A 27,475-nucleotide genomic window follows, 5' to 3' on the forward strand; every position below is an offset into this window, starting at 1 on the left:
AACCCTGTGAGTCCATCAAACCCCATAAAAAGGGGAAGGTCCAGCCCCAGCCACCGGAAAGGTCCATCTCACAGCCCAAAAAGAAAAGTAAACACGGTCGTGTTGCGCAAGAGTTCCTTTTGCTTTGCAGAATCTCCGTCCACGTTCATATCGTCTCTCTACACGAGAACAAAAGAATACAAACGTATGCACAAGCATGCCTCCCGACACTGAGGAAATGAAGAAAATGAGAAGCAGACGCTGTACAGAGCACGGACACACAAAGATAATTCGGTATAGCCCTTGGTGTGAAGTGTCCATTGTCCCCCCCCTCCCCCAAACCCTTTATACGAGGTGAGCAGCTCAACTTGCAGGTAGCGTGTGGAAGTCGTAGAAGCACGGGAGGCTTTGTTGAATGCCGGTCAGAGGCACAAAGAAACCCTCGACTCGTCTACAAACTCACAATGGAAACAGTGTTTGAGGGACGTTTTGGTCAAAACCTTTTCTTTTTTTCTTTTACTAATTATTACGCCAAGGGTCACAGCACAATGTTTCATCGATGATATACACCCACTAGAGTTCACTGTACAAAAGTTATAGCTGGAAAAAAAAAAAAATATCACACCGCTTGAGTGGATTTGACTTTTGAAAGGCCTGGTCACTCCAGAAACGTGGCACGTCGGACGTTAAGTCACCGCTGTCGCTGGGCTAGCTGGTGGACTGCTGTCGCTAACGGGCTAACTGCTAGCAAGCGAGCTAGCGCTAGCTGGACGCAGCAGCTCCCTGGCGCTGCTTTCTGTTTCCGTTGTCTCCGCGCTGGCCTTCGGCTCACAGGATTTTTTTTTTTTTACATCCTTTCAGTCACTGAAGTGGGTTTTTATTGAAGAGGAATTTCTGAACCAGCGAGCTTTGTTTTTTGTGGCTGACTGACAGGGGCGTTAGCTCGCTTGCAAACGGGACAATACGTTGAATCCATTAGTAGCAGCAATTTCAATTTGGATGGATTTTGGCAGACAAATTGTTTGCCGTTAAAATTGCTGGTGTGACTGGGCCTTTATGACAGCAGCTTGTGTCCATGTAGGTCTTAATTGTTTTTCAAGAGTAAATCAAGCCATGAAGGCAATCAAGTGACAGCTAATTGTACTTGTTTCGATTCTTTTTTGCAGACAATGTTTTGACTTGGATGATAGTCCAATCACAACTAGAGAGAGGTCACGTTTCCCCAGCCTTTTAAAGTTACAAACTGGCTGGCTAAAGGATAAATACGTTACACAAAGTCTTACAGGGCTCAGTAATGGTAAGACTATTGTTATTAATATCAGGTTAATTCCATACAAAAGCAACTCGCAACACTTCATCAGAAATACAAAGACAAGCGAACCCCGTCTGCCTCGGCGCGCTCTCTCTTCCACAGCGGATTCGAAGACAGACGAAGGTCTGTCGGCGCTCTCGAGGACTCGGAGGACAGTGCAATACAACTCAAGGACAATTCAACAAATTTGACTCGGTGGGTATCCTTCAATAAAAGTCACGGCGAATACCCCGCAGCCTTTGAGCTGCATTCATGATATTTTTTGCTCTTTTTAAGTGGACATTTCTGTCTTCCCTTTTTCGAAGAATGGCTGAATATTCTCTTTTTAAAAACGCACAAATGTGACGAGGAGGAAATCAACTGGCTATACTCGCTTTTTTTTGTTTTATGGAGGGGGGAGGGAGGGTGGAGGGGGGGGGGTCTGTTTGTGCAGCCCTGTGAGGCAGCCAGCTGAGATCAAACCTCTTTTTTCTTTTTCGCGGCCCAATCTCTCCACTTCATCTTCCCACTAAATGCCTCTTGAGCTTCTTCACAGCTTCAGCCTTCACTTCTCTGCTCCGCGCTCTTCATCTTCCTCTCGCTTTCCCCTCCCCCGCCCTCTCACACTGTCACCTCGTTCTTACTCCCAGTCCGCAGTCCCTGCACTCCTCCGCCCCCGGGGATGAAGTGCAGCTGTTCGATGGTGTTCTGCCTCTTGCTGGCGAAAGCCATCCGCCGGGCGTTGGGGTGGCCCACTCCGCCGCCGCCTCCGCCGTGGCCCCCGTGGGGGTCCCAGCCGCCGTGCATGCCCATCCCAGGCATGCCGGCGGAGCTGCGGTCGCGGTCGTGGCCTGGCGTCGGGTGGGAGTTCATCTTGATCATGTGGTGGCGCTCCAGCGACGGCGTGGCGCAGATGTTCTGCTGCGACTGGGTCTTCTGTTGGTGGCTGAGCCGGCCCATAGTGGGCACCATCCCGCTTCCTCCCGCTCGGTCGCCTCCCCCCCTCCTCCTCCTCCTCCTCCTCCTCCTCCCATCAGGCCCATCATCAGCCGGTCCTCCAGACGGTCGGGGGAGACCAGGAGCCTCTCGTGGGACCTGGAACCAAAGACTTGTTTATTCTATTTGCTATTAAATAATCAACGCAATACAATATTCATAACATATAATAATCATGAAAAGCCCCCGAATAACCGCTTCATATTTTGCCTTTATGGCTCTTGTAATAATTCAATATTATCATTTAACCCTTGTTGTGTTGACTTCGGGTCCGTTTTCAATTTTTGTTTTATATCAGAAAATATGGGACGCAGAAATAAGCGCTGAAAATGTGTAGAAGAAAAATTTAACAATTTATAACGTTGGAAAAAGCAAAAAATCTAACTGTGAAAAAAAGGCATGTAATATGAAGGGATGGCATTATTATATTTAGAGATGGTCCGATACCATTTTTTTGCTTCCCGATACCGATACCTGAACTTGCGTATCGGCCAATACCGAGTACTGATCCGATACCAGTGGGTCATATATTGTTTAATGTTTTAACAGCTGTATACTACTGTCCCTGTATGGATGAGATATGATCGATATCGTGGTTGTACGGCCGGGCTCAGGTTAAACTTTTGGTGATACGTGAACGCCACAGAACTTCCTTTTATCAGTCTGTTTGCTATTCAGTCGAACGGTGGCGATTGACTTTGAATAGCCCCCACCCTCACACGGAACAAAGTCAACCACCACTGTTCTGCTAATCTACCTCATGTCTATTTCAATCCTACAATTACAATATGGTTATTAATATACCACCATTGCACTGATCTGCCTTGCACTGTAGCCTACTCATATTTAAATCCTAAAATCTCAGACTGTTGACCGATATTGCACTATTCCTTCCCTCTCTTTTTGTATATTTTTTTTGTAAAATTGTAAATTCCATTGTATTGTTATACTGTACACTAACTAACTAACTAACTAACTAACTATATTTTTTATATTCTTATCGTCCTCTCGGTTTTCATTCTTAATATGTTAATATTGGAACATCTCTGATTATATTAGAAACTCACTTATCACTTCACAAAATACCGTTTTTAAATTTGGAATTTCAAACAAATTGTATCTTGTAGTTGTTCAAGTTGTACACATTAAAAAGACCTCTGTCTGATGTCATGTAAAGTATAACAGGAGCGCACAGTTTTCATATTGTGATAGATAACAATATGGCGAAAAATATTTTTTGGCTATATATTCATTCTTATTAATCTCATATTGTTTTTAACCCTCGTCTTGCCCTCGGGTCAAATCTGACCCATTTTCTAAAGTTTTTAATAACAGAAATATGGGTTTCTTTCAACCAAATTGCCCAAAAAAGGATGCGTGGATGTAAGTCCATACAAAATTTTAACAAATGAATGATTATTTCCATTGAATTGTGGGTATTTTTATTACATTTTTATAGCATTTGAAAATATCATTTAAATGGGTTTCAAAACCTGAGACTAAACTTTGACTTTGTGTGATCCACTAAACCTCCTCTGATCTTTACTATTCGTCCAAGTAGCCTAATCCAGAAGTTCTGCTTCTTTTAACTGAAGAAACTTGGTATAATGTCATATAAAATAGGTTTATTGACCATGAATTTTTTCAATTTTGACCCTGAAAGACAACGGGAAGACAACACAAGGGTTCAATTATTGTTTAAAATACAGCACACTATTAACACTTTAATCAAAGTAATCAAGTGATTGTCTCTTTTGCAGTGAGTGTGTTTTCGGTGTAGTGCTTATGTTGATCTGATGTGTAACAACAACTTTATATCTTTTAATGTTTGTGTTTTTTTGTTGTTGTTGTTCATTCTCATAGTAGCAGGTTAGCCACTGACCAACCTGGGACTTGTAGTTTCTATTTATTTTAAAATGTATATGTAACACTGAATGGAACCTGATGATTTTAAACGCACCAAAGAAGGCTTTGTGCCGATGTGGGCCTCATTAAAAAAAAGTGCAATGTCCTCCTTAACTTGGGAACCTGAGATGTGCTACCTTTTTCTTCCCTTTTTGGAACACGCCCATCGCATTTTGGTTTTAGCACTCCGCCGACAATCTTTATTGTTGAAGCTCAGCTTCCCTTTTTCGACTAAGTGAGCAGACCTTGAGTTGAGAATCAGCTTTCGTCTTTTCTCTCGTTCCCTTTCTCTTTCTCGTCCATCTCGTCTCTTACCTGCGGAGCGTCTGCGAGTTGGAGCCCCTGCTGGTGCTCATCATGGCTTTGTAGTACTGGTGCTGCTGGTTCTTGGACAGGCGGGACAGCGTGTTGCCCTCCCCGAGCGCCAGCAGCTGGTCCTGGGAGCGGACGCGGCGCGGCGGCCGGTCGAAGGAGTACTGCGACTGGGCGGGCAGCGGGTACGGGTTCGGCGTGGAGGCGGGGATGTGGAGGCGGGGCCGCGAGCCGTGGAGGGGCAGCGTGCCCCGGGACCCCAGCGTGTAGTCTCCTCCCCAGGGCAAGTAGTGCTGCGAGGAGTGGAAGGAGGGCGGAGCGTTGTTGGAGCGACGCTTGGAGTTGTAGTAGCTGGAGTACTCGTCGAGCTCTTTCTCTGGTTCAGCAAAAGAGAGGAAGACACGTGCGACATGTAAACAGGGCTGCAACTGAAGAGGATTTCCCGAAATGTTATAAACTAAGTACACGCTGCCGGTCTACCGGGTATGCATTAGAGCAGTGTTACAGTTACTTTGTTACTTTGTTATTCAAACTCAGACACCATCATTTATTCCTGATGGCACAACTTACACTTCAGATATCCATACCTGTTTAACAAGAGGAGCCAGTAAGGGGCAGATGACTTTGCCAAAATCTAATAACTTGAAAAAAACTTTCATTTATACAGCAAGTTCTACGTGGAATAAAATTCCAAGTAACATTCGTTTTATTACAGAAAAGGTATATATTAAAAAGAAAGTCAAATCTTTCCTTCATTTAAATTATTTATCATGACGATTTTTTTGATTTTCGTCTATTTTAATGTGATCTACCTTAATGTTAGCCATGTAATATATTGTAATGTATAACTTTGTTTTCAAGATATTTCTTTATTGTGTTTGTTATTGTTTTCATTTTATTTTAATTGTCATTTTTCTTCTTGTTATTTAGTTTTGTAAGCAGATATTGTTGTGTTTATTTTCTTATTTTTTGCTTTCTTTTCAGTATATGTTATGAAATGTTTTAATATTGTCTGATTAAATATTGTTTTGGACCCCAGGAAGACTAGCTGGTCTAATGGGGATCCTTAGAATAAATACAAATACAGTGTTTCTCAAATGGGGGTACGTGTACCCCTAGGGGTACTTTGGAGGACTGCAGGGGGTACGTGAGATATTTAACAAAATGTAGTTACAATAGTTACGAGGCTGTTGTCCAGAACATTTTTCCTCTTTATGTAGAATTCTTTTTTTTCCTACCAGAAATGTGACATTTGTGTCGTCTTCTTTGGACCTATTCTTGCCTTCCTTCCTATACTGTCTTTCTACTTTTTACAAGTTTCTCGTTTCTTTCTTCTTATGTCACCGTTTTGAAGTTTTTGATACTATTTTGACCTATTCTTTACTTCCTTCCTTCCTTCCTTCTTTCTACTGTCTTTTTCCAAGTTTTTGTCTTTTTACAGTTTTTGTCTCTTTTTCTCATTAGCATTTAAATGTTTGTTTTTTTTCAGTTCCAAGGCTGTTGTTTAGTAAATCTATTGCTGACAGCGCTGTACTGTTCCTCTTTATATACACTTTTTATTTCTACCGAAAATTATTAGTGCTGGTCAGGGGGTACTTGGCATAAAGAAACAATTCAAAAGGGGTACGTTACTGAAAAAAGTTTGAGAACCACTGCATTAGAGAACACTCGGTTTGACGTCTATAAAATGTAAAAAAGTGAAATGTGCCCATGACAATTTCCCAGAGTGCAAACCGGTGTCTTTAAAGGCTTTTTTTCTTTTTCTTTCTTTTTTCCAACTTAGAGTCCAAATCCTAAATATATTTAATTTACAACGATACTAAACATAAACTGTAAAGGTAAACAGCTACAGTTCTATGACAACTGGGTTAAGCTCTGCTGATGAAGATCATGCAATGTGATGGAAAGCTATGAATGGACCTTGTAGTTAGATTCAGATGTCCAACATCAAGACTGAACGACAGAAAGAACAGAAACACACAGAAATGAAAAAAAAAAAAAAAAAAAAAGAAACTGGCAGATAGAGACAAAAGACAGGTGAAAAGAGAAATCAGATGATGTCAAGGAGGTCGAATGAAAATATGCCACTTGTTTGGCAGGAAAGGGAGGTGAAATACTCGGGACAGAGAAGAGGAGCAAGAGGTGAAAGAGGCAGAGAACGAAAGGTGAAACGGAGGTGATCGTGTCAGAGAGGGACAGGAAGTAAAGACGGAAATAAGAGGAATATATAATGGAAAAATAGAGGTACACTGTGTATCGCACGAGGCATAAAAGAGAAGCCCGAGAGCAAAAGACAAACGATAGACCGTATACAGGTTAAGACGTTTAAAACCGAGTGATGAGATTTTAAATGACATGAAAATAGAGGCATACACAAAGTAAAAAGACAAGAAAAAAGAGGTGGAGGGAACAGCTAGCGAGGTGCTTTCTGCTCCATAGCCTGAGAACGCTTTAATCTTCAAAACGTATTTCCACGGAAGCAGCTCCCCAAGAGCCAATTTAAACCTGACCTTTTAACCAGCCACCTCTCTACCTCTTCCTCCCCTCTCGCCTTGTCTTTTCTTTTTCTTCCACTCCTTTCTCCTCTCCTTCTGTTTGTTCCTTTGTCTCTTCCGCTCCCTTTTCTTTCCTCTTTCCTTTCCCCTCTCTCCCTCTCACTCTCAAGGTTCCCTCTGGTTGGTTTTTTTTTAACAACTATCTTTTCTCGCTGTTTGTCTCATGTTCTCTCTCTCTCTCTCTCTCTCTCTCTCTCTCTCTCTCTCTCTCTCTCTCTCTCTCTCTCTCTCTCTCTCTCTCTCTCTCTCTCTCTCTCTCTCTCTCTCTCTCTCTCTCTCTCTCTCCCTCTGTGTTTACTCCACTCCTGTAGGGCCACATTATCTGGAGGTTTCTCCCCCGGCTGCAGTTGGCAGACAAAGAAGCCTTTATCAGAGTCCTTTCTGCAGCGCCGTACGGGGAGCCACATCAAAAGGTCCAGCTTTCATACAATGGCTGGGCTGAGAGGCTGCCGTCCCCGTCTTTGTGTCACAATCACAACATTTTAGTTTGAAGAGGCGTTTCAGCTAAACGCACATTCAGGGTGGTTTTTTTTTCTGAAAACGCACACCTTTAATAATTTAGACAAAAAAGAAAAGAAATGCTTTGCTCTTAGTGCAACTGTGATTCAGCCTGGGTCTGAATTACAGTTTTCTGTTGAAGCCGTTTTTTCGTTGGTTTGGAACCAAGGTTATAATAGTTTAGAATTTTCAATTAGTTTTTTTTAAAATTTCATTTTAGTTTTGACTTTTCTATTTCATTTGTGTTAGTTTTCAGAGTGTGTTTTGCTAGTTTGAGTTTAGTTTCAGCATGTTGTTTTTTTCAGGAAGGTTTAGTTTTACTTTGTTAGTTTGTTAGTGCCAGGTATAATGCCTCAGACGTATATAGCTACGTATACATGCTAAATACATTGTTGGAGAATTAGCCATGAAAGTAAATATTGAATTTTTGCGCTACCTTAATCTCCTGGAATGTGAAGTCTCTTCAATTTCTGTGGTTTGCTGTCAGGAGAGTTGACAGAAATTCATGCGGTCTCCTTTTTTCAGCAGTGATATATTATAGCTAAAAAAAAATAAATAAAAAATAGAACCGAAATGATTTACGTTCATTTTTATTTTATTTGTTATTTTTAAACTGGACATATAGTTTACTGTGAGTCACACCTGTGCTGCTGGGCAACCAAAATTATTATTAATAGCCAATCAAAAAACAAGACTACGAAGCCAAATATTTAAACAATTCATATTTGAAAATGTGAAGTATAGTCGCCAATTTCAGCTATAAAAAATGAGAATAAAGGGAATGCAGCCTTTTTGACGGTGGTGCATTTCACCTGATTAAGTGCTGTCTTAGCTTTTTCTTTTGTTACTTCATGAAAGGAGGAGCAATCAAAACGATTAAAAATAAAATACAAAATAATAGTCGTTTTATGTGGGCTATTCCGAAATGTGTTATTTTAGAAAAATGGGAAATTAGAAAAGAAAACTAGCTTGAAAAGTTTAACTTAGTTTTAGTTTACCTACCTGCTTATTTTTCATTTAGTATAATAACCCTGTTTGGAACAAACAGAAAAAAAGGAAGAACTATAGGAGTAAATAGTGACTATTTAGGCTCCTTGTGGACTTGTTGAACTGGGGATTTGAGCAACTGGACTTTCTAGCCCCAATGACAGAGCAGAAGGAGAGAACTGGGCCACCTGCAGAAACACTCAATCAGGAGATTCAAGACCAATATCCAGTAACAGTCCAGTCAGCACTCTCCGAATCGTAGATTAACTCTGCGAAACCCAGAAAAGAAGCAAATTCTAATTTGCAGAGAAAAATCCAGTGTGCAATCAGAAATTACTATGCTGTACATATGAAGATATTTTAGAAACTGGTCGCCTATTACACACATGCGGCAACAAAGCTGCCTATGAATTAATTAGTTTAATCCCGGGAGGTGGTGGATTAAACAATGTGAAGGAGAGACATGGCAGAAACGAGGAGGTGAATGAAGGGATGAGCATCTGTTTCCATCTCCTGCGAGGCGAAAAAGCGTAAACCATGACGTAGTCCGAGATGATCTAAACCATAAAAAGCTGCAGGAAGGCTGTGATTAATGCGACAGAGCGGCTCTTTCTTAACGAGACGACGGAGGGAAGTGGGATGACCTCTGAAGGGCTGATGATGTGTGTTGAGAAGAAGCCCTTTTTTTTTTTTTTTTTTTTTTTTTCGATCTCTGCACAAGCGTCGTCTCTTCAAGTGTTTTCTCCTTTTGATTGAATGGAAATAATAAGAGAGACTCATCTGGACTTTCACCTCATTATTGCTTCCACGTCCACATATAGCCACACACACACACACACACACACACACACACACACACACACACACACACACACACACACACACACACACACACACACACACACACACACACACACACACACACACACACACACACACACACACACACACACACACAGAGTACCGATGTAGTAACCATCATCCATCACTCAGCCTGCAGAGGCAACTCCCCTCCCCCTGCAGTCCCCAGCAATCGCAGGGCGAGAGAGGTAAAGACAGACAGACAGACAGACAGACAGACAGACAGAGAGAGAGAGAGAGAGAGAGAGAGAGAGAGAGAGATTGCCGGCCACTGCCTCTCAAACATCTTTTTCTTCCCCGTCGAAGGCAGCCAGGCCCCTGCAGACCAGCAGCCAACGCCCCTCCCCCTATCTCCATATCTCCCTCCAATCCTTTCTTTCACCGCCTCTCCCTTCATTCTTCTCCTTCTGCTCAGCCGACCTCTCTGCATCTCTATCTTCACGGATATCTCTCTTTTTTTTTTCTTCTTTTCGTTTCTTCCTGCTGTATCCTTATTCGGCCAATCAGCTCTTTCACTGCCTCCCTGATCCTTTTCTTCTGGTCAACCAGCCTCTTTCTCCACATTTATACTCTGCCATGTTTCCTCACTTTCACCCTTTTTTTTATTTCCCCAATCCCCCTTTCATCTGCCCACAGAAAGGTGGAGTTAGAGAGGAAGAATGGAGTTCTTCCTCTCTAACTCCACTTTTCTGTCCCTTCTTCCTTCATTCAATCTGTCTCATGTGGAAGTGCAACACTAAATCCCCGGACAACACGCCTCAAAACATCTCTTTTTCTTTAATTATCTAATACTTACAGTCACATTATAATGGATTCCAACAGGGAAGTAACTTTTTCTGGAGTGTAATCCAGTCCCTCCAGAAAAACGCGATTATGCGATGGCATAATTCAAGGCATAATCAGTCAAAGTCTGCATATTTATGCGGGGGCCGCATTTTTTTTCAAATACACTGCACTTTTGCCGCATAAATTGCAGACTTCCGCGCAAAAAATTGCATAAAAAAGAAATTGTGCCGAATAATCAAGGATTCTTGCCCGCAAGAATCACAAAAAAACTCTTTTTTTCTGGAAGGACTGGTAATCCATTTTTCTGCAATCATATGTTTAGTATGTTCCAAGTTTTTGTCTCATTTTAAGTAAACACATCAGCTTCTTGCTCCACGAGAAGAAGTGTATTTACTTTTTCTTTTGGCATGGTGGGGATTGTTTATCTACACCCAGTGCTGAGAAGTTTGTTACACTGCAAGAGTGTAATGCTCCAACGTGACGCGGGCAACATAATCAAATGAAGCCTGTATATCATTTATAACGTTTGAGATTCGAGTAATTCCAGGGGAAAACACCTCTCCGTTGACTTGTATTGCGTGAAGGTGCCTCACCGTCCATTCCGTCTGCTAGCAAACAACAGAAACATGCCTAAAAGCTGCCGCGTGGTGGGATGCACTACCAACAATGTAAAGAACCCATAACTTAAGTTTTTTACAAGCTGTCGAACCGAAAATCCGAGCTTTATTGAAGACAGAAGTGGATACAGACGTAAGGAATCAGCAGAATGGGAAGACCGTGGGATCCTGACACAACGATATGCCAAACAGTACATTTGCAGCAAGCATTTTATTAAGTGAAATATCCAAATGTCAGCATTAAACTAATTATATTTCTGTAAATTAGGCTAACACATGTAACGGTGGGTTAGTGTCGGGATCCCGCAGTCCTCCCATTCTTCACGTCTGACTCCACCTTTGTCTTCATAAAGGCTCAGCTTTTCGGTTCGGCAGCTTATAAAAAGTTAAGTTATGGGTTCTTATGGGTACATTGTTGGTAGTGAATATCACCACACGTTTATAACGTTTATAGTTTTTAGCCACTGTGGCACAAGAACACTACACTTCCAATATGGCTACTAGCTGGTGTGGGTTCACCTGGAAGCCTTCAGTGGTCCTAAATAATCAATGAATCCCACTTGCTCCTCCCCTCTCCATCCTGCTCTCAAGTTGCTCGATGGTGTGTTAAGCCCCCAACTTCTCCTTCCAGGCAGCGCTGCGAGCGTTGACTTCAAGGCACCTAACCCTAACCCTTTAACCCAAACCTAACCCCAACCATAGCCATTGCCTAATCGACTTCAAGGCAGCGCTGCAACCGTTGACTTCAAGGCACCTAACCCTAACCTTAACCCTAACCCTAACCATTGCCTAATGCTAGTGCCTTCCAGGCAGCGCTGCCTGAGGAGACGTTGGGGGCTTAAAACACAGATAAACTCTCAAGTTTCCCCTCTTTCCTTTCTCCCTCGCCTGTATTTCCACTCTTTCTCCCCCCCCCTCCCCACATCCCTTTGTCTCCCCCGCGGGGCTCACCCAGCCTCTTCAGGGAGCTGTAGCGGTTGATCTCAGGTTTCATGGCCGACTCGTAGGAAGGTGGCAGCTGGGCCAGGTTGTGGAAGGAGTGGGAGAAGTTTGGGTGGCTGCTGTTGTGTCTCATGCTCCCGCCGAGGATGCTGCTGCCGCCACCGCCGCCACCGGGACCTTTACCGCTGCCTGACAGCAGGGGGGCTCCAGAGGAGAGCTGGGAGGTGTTGTTCATACGGGCTCCACGCTCTGGATGGAGGGAAAGGAGGAAAAAAAAGAAAGGGGTGGACGAGGTAGGAGAGGGAGATGGAGACGCAAGTGAGGAAGAGATTGGAGATTACAAATGAGGAAGGAAAACAAACCGGAGCACAGAAAGTAAAATAAAGGGAGAAGGGGTTCAAGAAATAGAAAAAAAGAGTAGTAGAAAGAGAGAGATGGAGCATGAAAAATAAAAAGGAAAGGAAGGGGAACAGAAGAGATGAGGATGGGAGGGAACAAGTTAGAGAACAGAAGGAAATACAGAGAAATAGAAAGCGAGGGGAAAAGAGAAAACAAATAGAAAGATAGGAAAAGAAATGGACAAATAGAAAGAAGAAGAAAAAGAAGCAGAAGAAGACAGAACAAGAGAAGATTCAGTACAAGCTGGTTAATGATCACCAAACACAGGAAGTGTCTCCGAGCTCCATGGCGACCATCTATAAATACAACTCTGTACTGTTCATCTGAGGCTCCGATACAAACATATAACAGCCACATGTAAAGACATAGAAATACACTGATAGCATCAGGGAGGGGGAGGAGGGGGGAGGAATCTACATACACACACATTCACATTTATGCAAAGTGCAAAAGCAGCACATCGATCAATACACATAAATATGATTTGTCTTATGTAAGATTAGCAGTGTGCAGGAGGGGCTGTTTTGCAACATGTACAGTACAGTATTGCCCATTACATCATACAGTATACGAGTACATTCATATTTTTCCAAACAGCAAACAAAGGACACTTAGTGACCCAACATGTTGGTGCACTCAGCGGTGACCTCACATGTGTGGGTTCTGTACATTGAAACGGGGACAATGAGCCGAAAGGTACATCTGAAAATCGACAAACACATGCTGCCCGTTGCTGGGCCATCTTCAACCACTGACGAGATTTACACAAAGAGAACAGGAGAAACTGTATTAACTGCTGGGTGACAGCAAAAAAAAAAAAAAAAAAAAAAAAGAAAGAAGGTAAAAACGTGAGAATATAAAGCAGCAGTAAAAGATTACGTAACTGTGGAAAATTGTTCATTTGCTGTCGTTTCCGGTCTTTGAGACGCAATCGATGTCGAGTCCATTCAGGATGGTAATGGTTATTATGAGCTGCGATCTCGTTAAGATTACTGCTGGACATATACCGGTCATTGACCATTGACAGTAATGGCCAATAATGTCTCTGTTAAGCGTCACCCAGGGACCCACACACAGCCCATTGACTTCTGTGCTGTGCATGTTACACACGCATACGGTGGGGGTGGGACGGGGGGAAAACAATGCTAGCTGCTTTATATGGTTTATAAAGCACGAGGAAGGCTGCAGAGAATTAAAGCATCAAATATTTGAGCTAAATGTTCTGTTTTTTTTCGGGGTGTCACGCTTACAGAATTAGCCCGGTCATTTCTATGAGTACACGGTAATTGTTTTGTTCTTTGGAACACCTACGATGGCTGGCAGAGAGGTTTGGTAATGGTGTCACGGAAAGATGAACTTTGTTCAATGTGTTGCACAGTCTCTGACTCAGAGAGCTGAAGTGTTGGGCTCTTGTGTCGTCCCAGGAGGCCGTTCACGTTATCTAACGCAGGAAGAGTGGGGACGGCACTGGAGAAAAAGAAAAAAAACGAAGGACGAACCACAGATTCAAGTCTTTAAATCTCAATGGAATGGCGAATGAGTGAACTAGAATGGCGCCGATTATGCGTGTACACGGAAGACTTAAAAAGATCAAAGATTTTTAGACAACCTCCGTTTTGCCCGATTACGGTCTAGCACCGAAACATCGCCGTTAAATTTATCTTTGCAAGTTAGACAGTGTGCTGGAGTTTCTTTGCAACTTTTGACCTACTCGTCCCTCTCCTACACACCCGTCTCATGTAGGCGTGCAAAGTATTCTTCTGTTCTGAAACAACCTCTTTGCCCATTCATTTTATCCATTGGACCCTATTAAAAGCAAACCCTTCAGTGTAAACTGCACAATAAGTAGTTTTTTAAACACAGAAAAGACACTAGGAACAAATCTAATTAGCAATAATGTATACAAGTCACAAATACTTAATTATTAGTTTGTTTTTGTGTGATACAGGTTATTAAACTTGACTTGTTGGTTAAGATTAGCAACTGAACAATTGACAATATTACTGCACATAAAAATCTGAATTTCAACTGAATTTTTATTGTAATCTGTAATCCAACATTGTTTTATTCATTACTGTTGCCTTCTTGTGTAATCCATCCCCTGGGGGACACATGTAGGTGGTTCGGCACTGAAACAAATTAAAGTTCAGCAAAATCACTCATCGGCGCTTGTTCCCTTCATCCTCATGATATTTCCACACACCTTATTCGGTGTTCTGTGGCAGCCATGTCAGATGCAGCCAATTAGCCTTTACGTATGATGACTTTTTTTTTTATTTCCGGAGCACAACTGCAGCAACAGATAAATCCCTCGCGCTAGCATTGCTTTTCTTTGTTTTCCTTGTTTTCTTGGTGTAAAGACTGGGAAAACAGAATCAGGTAAAGCGCAGTGAGCTCGCTTAAAGGGTACCAACCTGGACCCTATGTTCCTATGTTTTTTGTGTCTAAGTGACTGATGGGAACAACGGTGTTTGACATTGGTCCAGTATTAAGTGAGATCGCTGCAGTCGGCAGCGGCAAACCAAGCTACAATGTAAGTTAACAGGACAATTGTGCAGCTTGTATTTAATTTAACAAAAGTGCTTGTTTTGCCGCTGACAGACTCAGATAAATATTGTAAAAATTGAAAACGTTATGGAAAGGATTTCTAAAGAGAGTCGACCTTTCTGTTAAAGAGTAAGATCCTTTTTTAAACTTAGAAACATCCGCAAAATTGCGTTCGGTAAAGCCACCAGACTCCATGTAAATAAACAGTAATTTCGTAAAATACACTTCACTCAAGTCAACAGAAAAAAATTATATATATTTTATATAATATATATTTTTATATATTATAAAAAGCTGTTCTGGGTCGTCTTTCCACTTTTCCAACCATCACAACTCTAGTTTTGGCTGAAATAAATACATAGTTTACTGATTTACATGTGAAAATATGTTGGCTCTATACACGCTAAAAGTATGTTTTTTTTAAATAGATTCTGGTGGGTTCAGCGCTAACGACTTCAGAGCTGTTTCTGGTTAAACAGAAAAGGTCTTAAATAGGTTTTAAAAAGGTCTATCTCTGTAGGGATCCTTTCCATAATGTCGTCAGACACTTTCAGTGGCAAAATAAAGCACTTTTAGTGGACCAAATTGACGATGGACATTTGCCCCGTAGGGTTACATTGCAGCCCGGTCTGTGGTTGCTGTTCCTATCAGTCACTTACACACAAAAACATAGGAAAATACGGTCCAGGTTGAAAAAAACGGTAGTTACCCTTTAAGCCAAGACTTCTGGCACTATGTAGTGTAAGCACAGTTGCACATCACTGCTACACAGAAAGGAGAAGAGGAAGAAGAAGCACATTTGGAAGCAGGCTTGTGGTGGTAAGTGGGTGGTGGTGGTGGTGGTGGGGAAGACGGGCTTGCATTAAGCAGAGGGCAGGCCAGACAACTTTTAGCTCACACTCTTATGAAAGATGTGTCACGTTCAACACAACATTGTTCATATGTTTAAAAAAACAAAACAAATGTGTGTTGAAATGACACAGCCGTTTTAAGAGCGCAGGACGACAGGCCGTCATACCGGCAACAAGACAGACAGACAGTGTGGTAGTGAGGCCGTGGATCCGGCCGGGCGGCTCGCCGCCGCCTGTGCTGGACCGTGCTGCTGACCACGGGGCTTACCGATGGTAGCAGAGTGTTTGGGGCTGGAGGCAGACCCCTGCTGGTTAAAATGGTGGTGCATGTTCCCAGCTGCAAAGAGAGCAGAGCCGACAAACTGATGGACAACCACTCCAGAGACACACAGCCATGTGTTGAGTAAGCATATGTGTCAGTAGAAAGAGAGAGAGAGAGAGAGATAGAGAGAGAGAGGGGACAGAGAGGGACAGAAAGATAGAGACAGGGTAGAGACATACGGTCCCTCCAGGAATTGGCTTTTTTTTTTTTTTTGTTGTTGTTAGTTTTACTTTAGTGACACACATTTCCACAATGCGCACGGCTGCCGCGGGGCTGGGCGGCCCAGGCCCCTCACTATCGGGGTGGGTATAGGTGAGCGGGTGCGAGCGGCTGGGTCCTTGGGGTTGGTGTTGTTACGTGATGTGCTGTTTTGTGATGTTTTTTTATGTCAAAAAAATTAATAAAATAAAAATGCTTATAATGTGGTCACGACTCTGTGAAATGTTGATGTAATATATTAGTATACATTGTAACTGCTGCATGATTGTGTAACTCACACTATGTAGTTCTTTTGATTATCTTTTTAGAAAGGCCTGACCAGGGACTGGGGTTGCAAACTAGCTTTTTTGGCTCAAAACCTTTTATGCAACACATCTACACGTAGTGTTACAATATGGCTTTGACTTCGATAATTATGTATGTAATTATGTGCGCTGCATTGTCCCTGACAAATAAACTAATACATAAAATAAACAAACTTTGCTGATTTACATTGAGCAACGTTATCAAAACAATTCTTTTTTATGTCTTCAGTAACTCCAGAGTAGGGGGAGATGAAAGTAAATAAACCCTTTTATTCTCTATTAGAAGTTTAAAATATTCAGTTTTCATTTAGTCTGCTTGTTGTTTGCATATTATAAAGATAACACAAACGCAACTTACTATCCAGTTTTACGACCAATGATTGTGTGCAGGAAGGCAGGTCTTTGACGTGACAAAAATAAGTAATATACAAACATTCTAGCTTTTTCGGATATCTTTATTTGTACTAAAGTACAACATTTTTCTTGAGTTGAAATTGTTATTGTTAAAACCCTAAAGGTTCTGCAAAAAAGAAAATCATGAAACAATTTAGCAAAATCCTGGACAGACTGACAGAGAAGAGCTTGTTCTGTGAGAGGTGAAAGACAGTGGCAGCAGAGAGAGACAGAGCAGTAAAGAGAGTGTGTGTGTGTGTGTGTGTGTGTGTGTGTGTGTGTGTGTGTATGTTATTTTTGTGTGAATTGTTACAATACAGGAAAAACAAACACGTTCACCAACACTGATATTCAACTCTCATTTTTGTCTCATCATCAGAAACAACAGAAAGCTGTCGGGAGTTGGCAGCCTGAGGTGCATACCGACGAGAACATTAAATAAAGCATACATTACTTGATTAAGCTGGGAAAATATGTGAAACAAACACTGTGAAAAAGATCCATCTGTGATAGCAACTGTTAAAAAAACAACAACAGCCCATACGTTAGACAATGTAAAGATGACTTCCAGTGCATTTCAGCATTTGAATACTAAAAGAAAATGTTTTTTTATGGCCAAGACACAACCTAAGAAACACGACAAACGTCACTGTTAAGGTTTAAAGTTCAGCGACTGTGCCATGTTGAGCATTTAGTAGATTAACAACATTTTTTAGGTGAACATTACGACTAGCTGAACATCCAGGTGTGTAGTCCTTTTGCATTCATTGTTCATGCACACGAATACTGAAGGGATTTCTGTTGGCACAATTCATCAAATGTGTGGTTACATTTAGAGTTATTCCCTGCCAAACACACAATAATAGTCAGGTGAATCCACATTATAAGCAATCAAAAGGATTATTAGACAAAGTTTCTGCAAATGGAGGAACTAATGTGGCTTAATTTCAAACCAAAGGCTAAGGCCTCTTTCACACTGGCTGTGTGGCGTGAGCGTGGCGTTTCTGGCGCTTTCTGTGTCTTTACACACCAGAAACGTGTCTGACGCGGCGCTGCTGCTGCTGCTAGCCTTGTCTGGACACATGCATGTTTCCCATTGACAAAATGAAATAACAGCGTTTTCATCAACCCTATATACTGATCTGATTACAGCAAAGACAACGCCGGCAGTATTGACGGCAAAATAGGCTCCAGAATATTTCGTTCTGTATTGACAGGGGCAATATTTGAAAATCAATAATTATTTATTATTAGATTTTGCAATTACATTCATATCGGGGCGGACCCTAGCTCACCCAGTAAGAGCGTTACTCAGCCCCATTTTGGCTGAGTCCTGCAGCGGCGCGGGTTTGAATCCCACCTGCTGCCCTTTGCTGCGTCTCATCCCCCATCTCTCTCCCCCTTTCATATCTATCCACTTTCAAATAAAGGGAAAAGCCCCCAAAAAATTATCTTAAAAATCTGCATTTATGTCAAAACCTATAGCCTTTCAAAACATCAAAATGTCATTTATTAAATGTATTTGTGTCAAAATGACATATAAACATCTTTTCCTATTCTATTTTGAATGGAAACGCTTCCGGCATGCTTGCATGTCGCATGAAAAATAGGCGTCGGTCCTATTTCTAGTCACGCAGGCAGTGTGCAAGCTGTAACCTGTTAACATGGGAGCCGAAATAAACGCCACGCAGCTGACACGCTCAGTGTGAAAGAGGACTAAGGCGTACTAAGATAGTATGTATCCTTTAACTACGCTAAATAGCAGCGTCTACAACAACTCAGTTGCAACAAATGTATTCCAGCTTCAGTGTGACGTGTTTTGCTGATTATGACGTTATGAACCAAAGCAATTACCATCCACGTCAATGGGGACATGACACTGTTAATTTCTCCTGAACATTATGGTGAAAGTGGTGTAATTGAGAGGGCGCATTCTCCTCTAAATTCTGCTCTTTTAACATGAAGAACTTACTGCGGTTGTCTTTGCTCTGCAGGACGGGGGTGTAGTGGTTTTTGGATGTTCGTCCGTCTGAGGCGGTGGTGGTCAACGCTGCGGTGTTGTTCCTCTCTCCCTGCTGCACCGGGCTCGACTGGTGACGCAAGATATCCACCAGTGATCTGACACAGCAGACGGCGGCGGGAGGGATGAGGGAAAGGGGAGGATAAAGAGAAAGACAAAAAGGTTAGGAAGAGACAGAAAGGCAGAGACGAGGAGAAGATAGAATACGGAGGAAACATTAATATATTCACCAAACTCCAAAACTCTGTAGTTGAAGCTGTGAACTGCAGTGGAAGAAGTATTCAAATCATTTACTTAAAGGTCCCATGACATGGAGCTCTTTGGATGCTTTTATATAGACCTTAGTGGTCCCCTAATACTGTATCTGAAGTCTCTTTTATATAGACCTTAGTGGTCCCCTAATACTGTATCTGAAGTCTCTTTTATATAGACCTTAGTGGTCCCCTAATACTGTATCTGAAGTCTCTTTTATATAGACCTTAGTGGTCCCCCCTAATACTGTATCTGAAGTCTCTTTTATATAGACCTTAGTGGTCCCCTAATACTGTATCTGAAGTCTCTTTTATATAGACCTTAGTGGTCCCCCTAATACTGTATCTGAAGTCTCTTTTATATAGACCTTAGTGGTCCCCTAATACTGTATCTGAAGTCTCTTTTATATAGACCTTAGTGGTCCCCTAATACTGTATCTGAAGTCTCTTTTTTAGACCTTAAATTCACTGCCTTGGTCTCTTTTGCAGAATTACAGCCAGTCCCACAATGAGCTTTCCTTAGGATGTGCCATTTCTGTGTCTGTAGCTACTGAGGAGGAGAGAGGGGGGGGCAGGGGGGTGTGGCCTTGACCAACTTCCACTTTGCTCGTTTGAAAGCCATGATGTCTCTCTCTCATGGGTGGGCCAAATTCTCTGGGTGGGCAAAGCAGAGAAAGAGGAGGTAACCTTGCTCCTTATGACTTCATAAAGGGAAGATTCCAGATCGGTCCATCTGAGCTTTCATTTTCTCAAAGGCAGAGCAGGATACCCAGGGCTCGGTTTACACCTATCACCATTTCTAGGGAACTGAAGTCGCTATCTATGCTCTTGTCGAATCCACCAGACTCTTTTATTTGGGTTATTGTGTGACTTTGGTGAATCCGGACTAAAAACTTTAAAACACCAAAGTCACACAATTAACACAAACTAACCGATCAAGGCGGCAGTACATCAGCGGCTCCCTTTGTCCTGCGAGGTAAAATAACATGTTTTCGTCAAAGGAGTCCGGCCAACTTTGAAGAGAGCGACGCAACGGCTTCAGCTCCCCGTCGTATAGGGCTGTCTGTCAGCAAGGTAAAGTAAGGTAAAATATTCTAAATAGAGCGTTCACTAAACTGATATAGATTTTTGTTAGGTGTCTAAAATTGTTTATCTGCTGCCCCCTGTCCATAGCCGTACATTACTTTGGTTCCCTGTCAGACTATGGATAAAACCTCATACAACCCCAACAAATCCGAACTATCCCTTTAAGTAAAAGTACTGATGCCAAACTATAGAAATACAAAATTACAGGTAAAAGTCCTGCCTTCACAACACATCCGTATTCATCTCTCTAATATGTCCAACACAGTTCATGCTGGCGTTATATACCACCCCTATCTGTATACTCACTGCTAAATATTTCATGAGCATTACAGCTCTATCTGCAATCATCCAGTCACATTATTAGAGAGACATTACGCAACATTTGTGTAATGGAGACCTGTGATTGAGAGCCTAACAGACAAACAGAGCAGGCATTGGAACAGCTTCCATGTCTGAAAGTCGCTTCCTGTCTGATATTGACTCTTCTCCAGTCTCACCTTGGTGCGCTCATGTTCTCTGTTCCGTCTAAATCCTCCCCACCAGGAGGACCTCTCCACCCTGCCCGTCCTGTTTGTCTCACCTGGGCATGTTGATGTCCCTGTTGCGGGGTCGCCGCGCCACCTTGCTGAAGGCGATCCTGACGCCCACAGCCACCACCAGCGTGAAGGAAATCACACCCCCGATCACATAGGCCGTGCTGTACGGAGAGGGAGAAGACAGTCAAAAAAAAAAACTCATTTTTTTAGTACAACACTTTAGTTATGTATGCTTCTATTATATTATTCCTTTATATACCTTTGTCATTTCACACACACACACACACACACACACACACACACACACACACACACACACACACACACACACACACACACACACACGACAAATAAAAGTGGGTTGTCGAAAAAGCACAACAAAGCAAAAACAATTTTTGGAAGATATAATGTATCATCATGTAATCACATGTAATTTGTCCCATCTTGTACTATATTAGGATGCATATACATTACAAGAACAAATACTACTACAACTTTATGATTGTACAATGTATTACTCCTACTACTTCTATTAACAATCTCTGCTAATCTAAAAATTGTGTTTATTCCAAATTAAAAAGAGGCACTGTGGTATGTATATTCCTGAAATTCCCCCAAATAATACAAAAACATGATCATTTTATGTAGTTAATGCAGCAATAAAGTTTTTTTTTCTTTATTTTAAATAAAAAGAGATCAGGAAGTGCGTTTATGAAACACTACGTATTTGTTTCTGCTTACAAGATAATAGATATTGTACTTTTCCTTAAAATGGCTTTAAATAATGCGAACAGTGACAAACAAGTCCGGACTCTGACCTGCTGTTCTGCTGCTGGAGCGTCTCAAAGTCCGGGTCGGGCTTGTTGTCTGCGTTTACGGTGACGGGGACCTGTGGGTCGGCCCAGACGGGGGAGTTGTAGTTGTTGCAGGCTTCCTGGTCCAGCCGGCTCCTCTGGTGCTCGCAGCAGAACCGGTAGTGGCAGGTACCGCAGCAGTAGATGTAGCTGCCCTTGGAGCAGTTGAACGTGGTGTCAAACTGCCCCATCACGTCGTAGTAACCCCTGTGGAAACAAAGTGGGCAAGTTTAACCAACAAAAAAAAAGTTAAAGTCTCCGCCACTTGTACCATTTAGGATTCTGTCTAAAACCTGGTCTGTCATGACTAGTCTGGATTGAAAACAGTTCATCTCCAGGATAATCGCTGGAACATCCGTGTGGCGCCGTTGTCTAGCGCCGTTCTCTTCGGGAAACAACAACAACAACAACAACAACAACAACAACAACCTTCTAACTGGGACGTTTTGGGACCGACTGGCGGGGATTTGCTAAGGACAAAACACACACGTAATTAGATATTAGTAATATGTTCCGATACGGATACCAGTATCGGAAAAGCCTCTGATACTACCTAAAATGCTGGCATCGGTATCGGAAAGTCCTGGAGTTTATGCACCGATCCAATACCACGTAATTTAGCCCCAAAAAGAATCTACTTTAAAGTAATTTATTTATGTTCTTTTTCTGTTATGACTCACTGTCAAACTGGATGATAAAAGAAAGTTCTCTGGCGATAATGTTTCACGAAAAGTTTAACCTGAGCCAGGCCGTACAACAACGATATCGATCATATCCCATCCATACAAGGACAGTAGTATACAGCTGTTAAAACATAATACAATATATGACACACTGGTATCGGATCAGTACTCGGTATCGGCCGATACGCAAGTTCAGGTATCAGAATCGGTATCGGGAAGCTATACGGTATCGGACCATCTCTACATGCAATAAACTGGTAGGAGCAAATTAGGTTTAACCATGTATCCAGCTAATTTAAATAACTCACATTAGTGTATTGTGTGAACAGTTAACTTCATTTAATATTGTATGTGGCGTTTTCTTTTACGGGGTGCAAATGTTCCACCAAAACAAGTTCCTCACTGAGACTATTTTGCAGAGTCACCGTCTCTGCGACCGGAGCTTAGCGCCCCGCCCAAGACGATTGGGATTGGTTTAAGAAATGCAAACATCCCAGTAGCGAGACCTTATACTCCACAGCGGTGTGGAGATAGGTCTGGCAATACCTAATGACTAACATGGTAAAACATGACACTTAGGCCCAAGCCTTATTGATCCAATGTCTAACAACATGTTAGTGTTTCCGGAGGCAGTTTTCCAATGAGCTAATGCACATTTTCTCATGGTCATATTTGATCCAAGCCCATTACTATCTATCTGACTTTAAAGCAGCACAGATGTGCCTCCACAAGGCTATAAAGCACTTTACAGGACGATGAGAGGCCTCGTTCTGGAGAGGAATGAACTCCTTTTTATGAAAGATGGTCACCCATGCTAACGCTACCAGACTTTAGCAGTGGAGGCCGACATTTTGCAATCGTTTCCAATGAGATTTAAGCTTTTTGCTCACTGCTTATGCACTCTAGTTGGTCTTGTGTTTTTTTGGAGGAGCCCTCTGAGCACCTCAGGTTGAAAAAGATTAACATCACCATCATCAATCCTTCAAAATATGTCGTGTTTAACATTTTCTGTAAACAAAATGACATACAGTGCTGCTCATGAGTTTAGGAACCCATGCTAAAGTTGACTAAAAAGAGGAATAAAAAACTCATCTTTTGGAAATTGATCATACTGCCTTAATTAAAAAAAATCCACCCTTTAAGGACACCAATTTTCTTTATGAATGAATAATGTATCGTAAATAAATAAATGTTATTCTTTAAAATACAGGGGGTATAAGTAAGTACACCCCTATGTTAAATTCCCATAGAGCCAGGCAGTTTTTTATTTTTAAAGGCCAATTATTTCATGGATCCAGGTTACTATGCATCCTGATAAAGTTCCTTTGGCCTTTGGAATTAAAATAGCCCCACATCATCACATACCCTTCACCATACCTAGAGATTGGCATGGGGTACTTTCCATAAAATCATCTCTCAATGCAAATCAAACCAGCTATTAGGCTAACTGAAATAAAACCATGCCAATCTCTAGGTATGGTGAACTTTAGCATGGGTTCCTAAACGTATGAGCAGCACTGTAACTGTAAACTCACGTAACACAATGACGTCTCCATAAAAAGAGTTGTATATATCGCCTCCTGAAGTGATTTCTGGGAGTCATTTAAGGCATGTAACATTCATGTCCGAAACCGAAAGGGCTAATAGCTGTTGTGACTGAGCTATGATGTAATCTTACAGACTGAGACGACAGCAACATTAAAAGAAACGTCAAGATTTAGACGAACACAAGTGAGGAGCTTTATATAATTTTCTGGTATTACTGATGGTGCTGCTTCGCCTGAGGGGGGAGCGGGGGTTACTCACCAGCACGCAACTGATTTAGAGCTGATTACATGTTGCCTAGCAACAGCAAGACGCCTCTCAGTGCAAAAATATAAGCTCCAGCGAGATCGAGATCAGAGCTGCTGCAGGAGGAAAAGATTCATGATGCGCCTCATTTCAATTTTTTCTATGGCATCCAGTGTGATGTGTTCATCACACTGGATGGAAGTACATTTGGGCTGTAAAGGAGACGTGGCCCCTCTGCTGGGAGCCATAGCGGACTTTATACAGCACACCAAAGGCTCATCCATTTTGGGCTTTACAGGTTTTAACCACCAGTTTTTCTTAAGGGAGCAGATTGGATTTGAACTGTTTTTTTTTTCTCTTGGATTTTTGTCCCCTTGCACCTAAAAGTTGTCGCCATTTCTGCTGCGAGAGGACACTGATCCTCGACAGTTTACATTACACCAGTTACTCTTGAGTCCCTCTAAAGAGGTTGTTTGATTGATTTATGTGTTTAAAATTGGATTTTTAATACTCAAATAAACAGATCCACAAGCAGGGTTGGGCATCAAGAACCGATTCCTACTTGGAATCGGTTCAAAAATTACGATTCCAGTGGAATCGTTTCTTTATTGGAATTGTTTGGAATCTGATCATGGTTTCCAAATTTAACATGCGCAAGTTTTGGTTTTCATAGCATCCAGGCGCTTGTTGTGTTGCAGCCATGGAGCACAGTAAGCGGCGCTCTAGCATGGCTTTGTTTTACGTTGAAAAAGCCCAGGAAAACTGCAATTAGAGCTGGGCAATATACAGATATTCTATCAATATCGTGATACGAGACTAGATATCGTCTTAGATTTTGGATATCGTAATATCGTGATATGGCATCAGTGTTGTCTTTTCCTGGTTTTAAAGGCTGCATTACAGTAAAGTGATGTCATTTTCTGAACTTACCAAGACTGTTATAGCTTAGTCATTATATCCACATTACTGATGATTATTCATCAAAAATCTCATTGTGTAAATATTGTGTGAAAGCACCAATAGTCAACACTACAATATCGTTGCAGTAGCGATATCGAGGTATTTGGTCAAAAATATTGTGATATTTGATTTTCTCCATATCGCCCAGCCCTAACCAGTACCCACCATTGAATCAAAATAAAACTTTCCTCTTATTTGTAAAATAAGCATGTGACCCGTTTCAACTCCACCCCTCAAAGAATGGGAATCGAGAATCGATAAGAACCGGAATCAGAAGGAAGAATCGGAATCAGAATCAGAATGGTTAAAATCCAAACGATGCCCAACCCTAACCCCCAAAACGCAAGAGCGCAGCAAGTAGCTGGAGCTGTACCTGCACACGTCCACGTCCACCAGCTGTCTGGGAGGCGGAGCCACCTGGGCCGCGCCGAGCGGAGGCTTCAGGGCGTCGGCCGTCATGTTCCTCGGCAACATGGTCTGAGGGAGGGGCTTCGGAGGGAGCTCGGCCACAACTGGCGGGTCATCTCCGTCCTCCACCTCGGCCGCTTTCGGCGCCACTTTGGGCCCGGCGGGCAGCGGGGGCAGCGGCGGCTTGTAGCCCGTCAGGAGGAACAAGGCGGTGCTCTTCTTGCCACTGCCGGCGGCGGCGGTCGGAGTCCTGACGTCGCCGTCGACGCCGCGCCTCTCCGTGGCGACGGTTAACGTGGAGACGGCGAGGCAGGAGCAAAGCAGGAGAGCGAGGGACGAGCAAAACATCGCTCTTAGAGTTGTAGGTTTCATCGTTTGATCACAAAGTTCTTGAGGTGTTAAAAAATCCACCAAAAAAAATCCCCAAAAAAAAAATATATATATATATATCACATAAACAGCTCCAAATGTGAATTGTCAGCGTCTTTTTTGAATTATAAAAACCTCTTGTATGAAAAGTGCGATGAACTAGTCCCTTTCTTGTTCTGTACACACTGCACAGGAGCAAAGGGCTTCTCTCAGAGTTCAGCGGATTCACTTAGTTGGAGCAATGGATGGTGAATGTGTTTGGCATGTCACTCCTTCAGCTTAATGTAAACATTTCTCTTGGTATACAAATCCTTCCCTTAAGCAGCTTTTGTAAACATTGAGGTCTTTCAGGGTTTGTTTTTTTTAGGCCCTGTACGAACTGGCTGTGGAATGGCTGTTGTTCTGAAATGAAAACTTTTAACAGATTATAAATATACAATAATGTAGTTGTTTTATGGCAGCAGGTGTCGGATATTTAATTTTGGCCTTGTCGGTTGACAGTTTTACAGTCTCTAGGCCAAAATTCGAAATCTTCAAAATAGGCAGTACAGTAGTAGTTTTATTTTTTTTCTATACTTTTCTGTAAATAAAATGAGACTCCTTTTAATATAACAACCGCTCCACAAAAAGAGTCTTACATATCTCCAAGTGAAGAGTTTTCTTGGAGGAGTTTATGGCACGAAAAGTTACGATTCATGTAAGAAAAACTGCGATGAAAAAAAAAAAAAAAAACGGTAGTCTGTAAACATTTAGCGTTGTATGTAAACTTTATGTTTCACGTTGGATGAGCTCTAACAGATGTGAGCTGTTTTCGTGTTTGAGTTTGGCACTTCTGTTGTCCTGTTTTATGTAAAATCATACATGGAAAAAAAATAATGTTTTCTTATCAAATCCAAATATTGGGAGCCCTGCGTGTCTGGTGTCTGTAAACAACAGTGCTGGCAGCTTCAGAGATCTCAGCTTTGTTCGGCGAGCGAGTGAACAAGCTGGGACTTAAATGTGGATTTGCTCGCAATTTGCCAATAAACAAACTCTTCCTTTCAAAAAGGTTCAGAGGAAGAGAATCCGAAAAAAGGTCAATATGCTTGAAATTTGGGTTTGAATCATAGTGGAATGAATTTAGAAGTTGCAGACAGTGAGTTTTGACAAATAAAGCTGCTAACTGAACATCGAGCGGGATCAAATCTTTAAGAAAACAAATCCAGCAGCTACTAGAGAATACAATAAATGAGCAAGTCAAGGCATTCACAAAAGAGTGATCAATAGCAAGAAACTGGCGACCAAACGGGGAGGATCTATGTGCGTTCGATACCCTTGTGTGAGTGTCTTTGCTCTGAATTTAGCTTGGCCCAACAGAAGAGAACGAAGGAGGGCTTGGGCCCGGTTCTAGCAGGGCAGAGAGGTTCTGCCCACAGAACAGACATGAAAATGTCCGGATTCATCCGTCAAGACAGAGGAACACGGGGTGGGGGGGTGGGGGTCACAGATTCGGTACGATCTAGGTTAAGACACGGGTAGAAGGGAAAAAAAACAACACCTTAGGAAGCCGTTCTGTCATCTAAAACGTAGGAAATCTCCCAGTTCTATTCACCAGCAGTGTCTTCGCTGACTCCCTGAATGTGCGCCGATGTGTTTTCGAAGATCACTTTGTTGAAGAAATCCTAAACATCGTGAGGCGTTTGTAAATGAGAACAACAACAACAACAACAACAAAAAAAAGAAGGTATTTTGTATGGCTGGTGTTCAGTATGG

The 27,475-nt window shown here is 42.2% G+C and overlaps 1 protein-coding gene across 1 annotated transcript; it reads right to left on the minus strand.

The window, feature by feature from the left end:
* Positions 1 to 1,686: 1,686 nt before the first annotated feature.
* shisa7b (shisa family member 7) lies at positions 1,687 to 27,168 on the minus strand. The gene is made up of 8 exons (XM_028598172.1): positions 25,320 to 27,168; positions 21,477 to 21,719; positions 20,703 to 20,819; positions 18,738 to 18,883; positions 11,739 to 11,978; positions 4,487 to 4,859; positions 2,305 to 2,365; positions 1,687 to 2,263 (listed from the first exon to the last, which is right to left on the minus strand). Exons 1-8 carry the CDS (start codon positions 25,724 to 25,726, stop codon positions 1,892 to 1,894), a joined length of 1,959 nt encoding a protein of 652 aa, XP_028453973.1. The 5' UTR covers positions 25,727 to 27,168; the 3' UTR covers positions 1,687 to 1,891.
* Positions 27,169 to 27,475: the final 307 nt, after the last annotated feature.

The sequence above is a fragment of the Perca flavescens genome, chromosome 14 (assembly GCF_004354835.1).
Source record: "Perca flavescens isolate YP-PL-M2 chromosome 14, PFLA_1.0, whole genome shotgun sequence".
Classification (NCBI taxonomy): domain Eukaryota; kingdom Metazoa; phylum Chordata; class Actinopteri; order Perciformes; family Percidae; genus Perca; species Perca flavescens.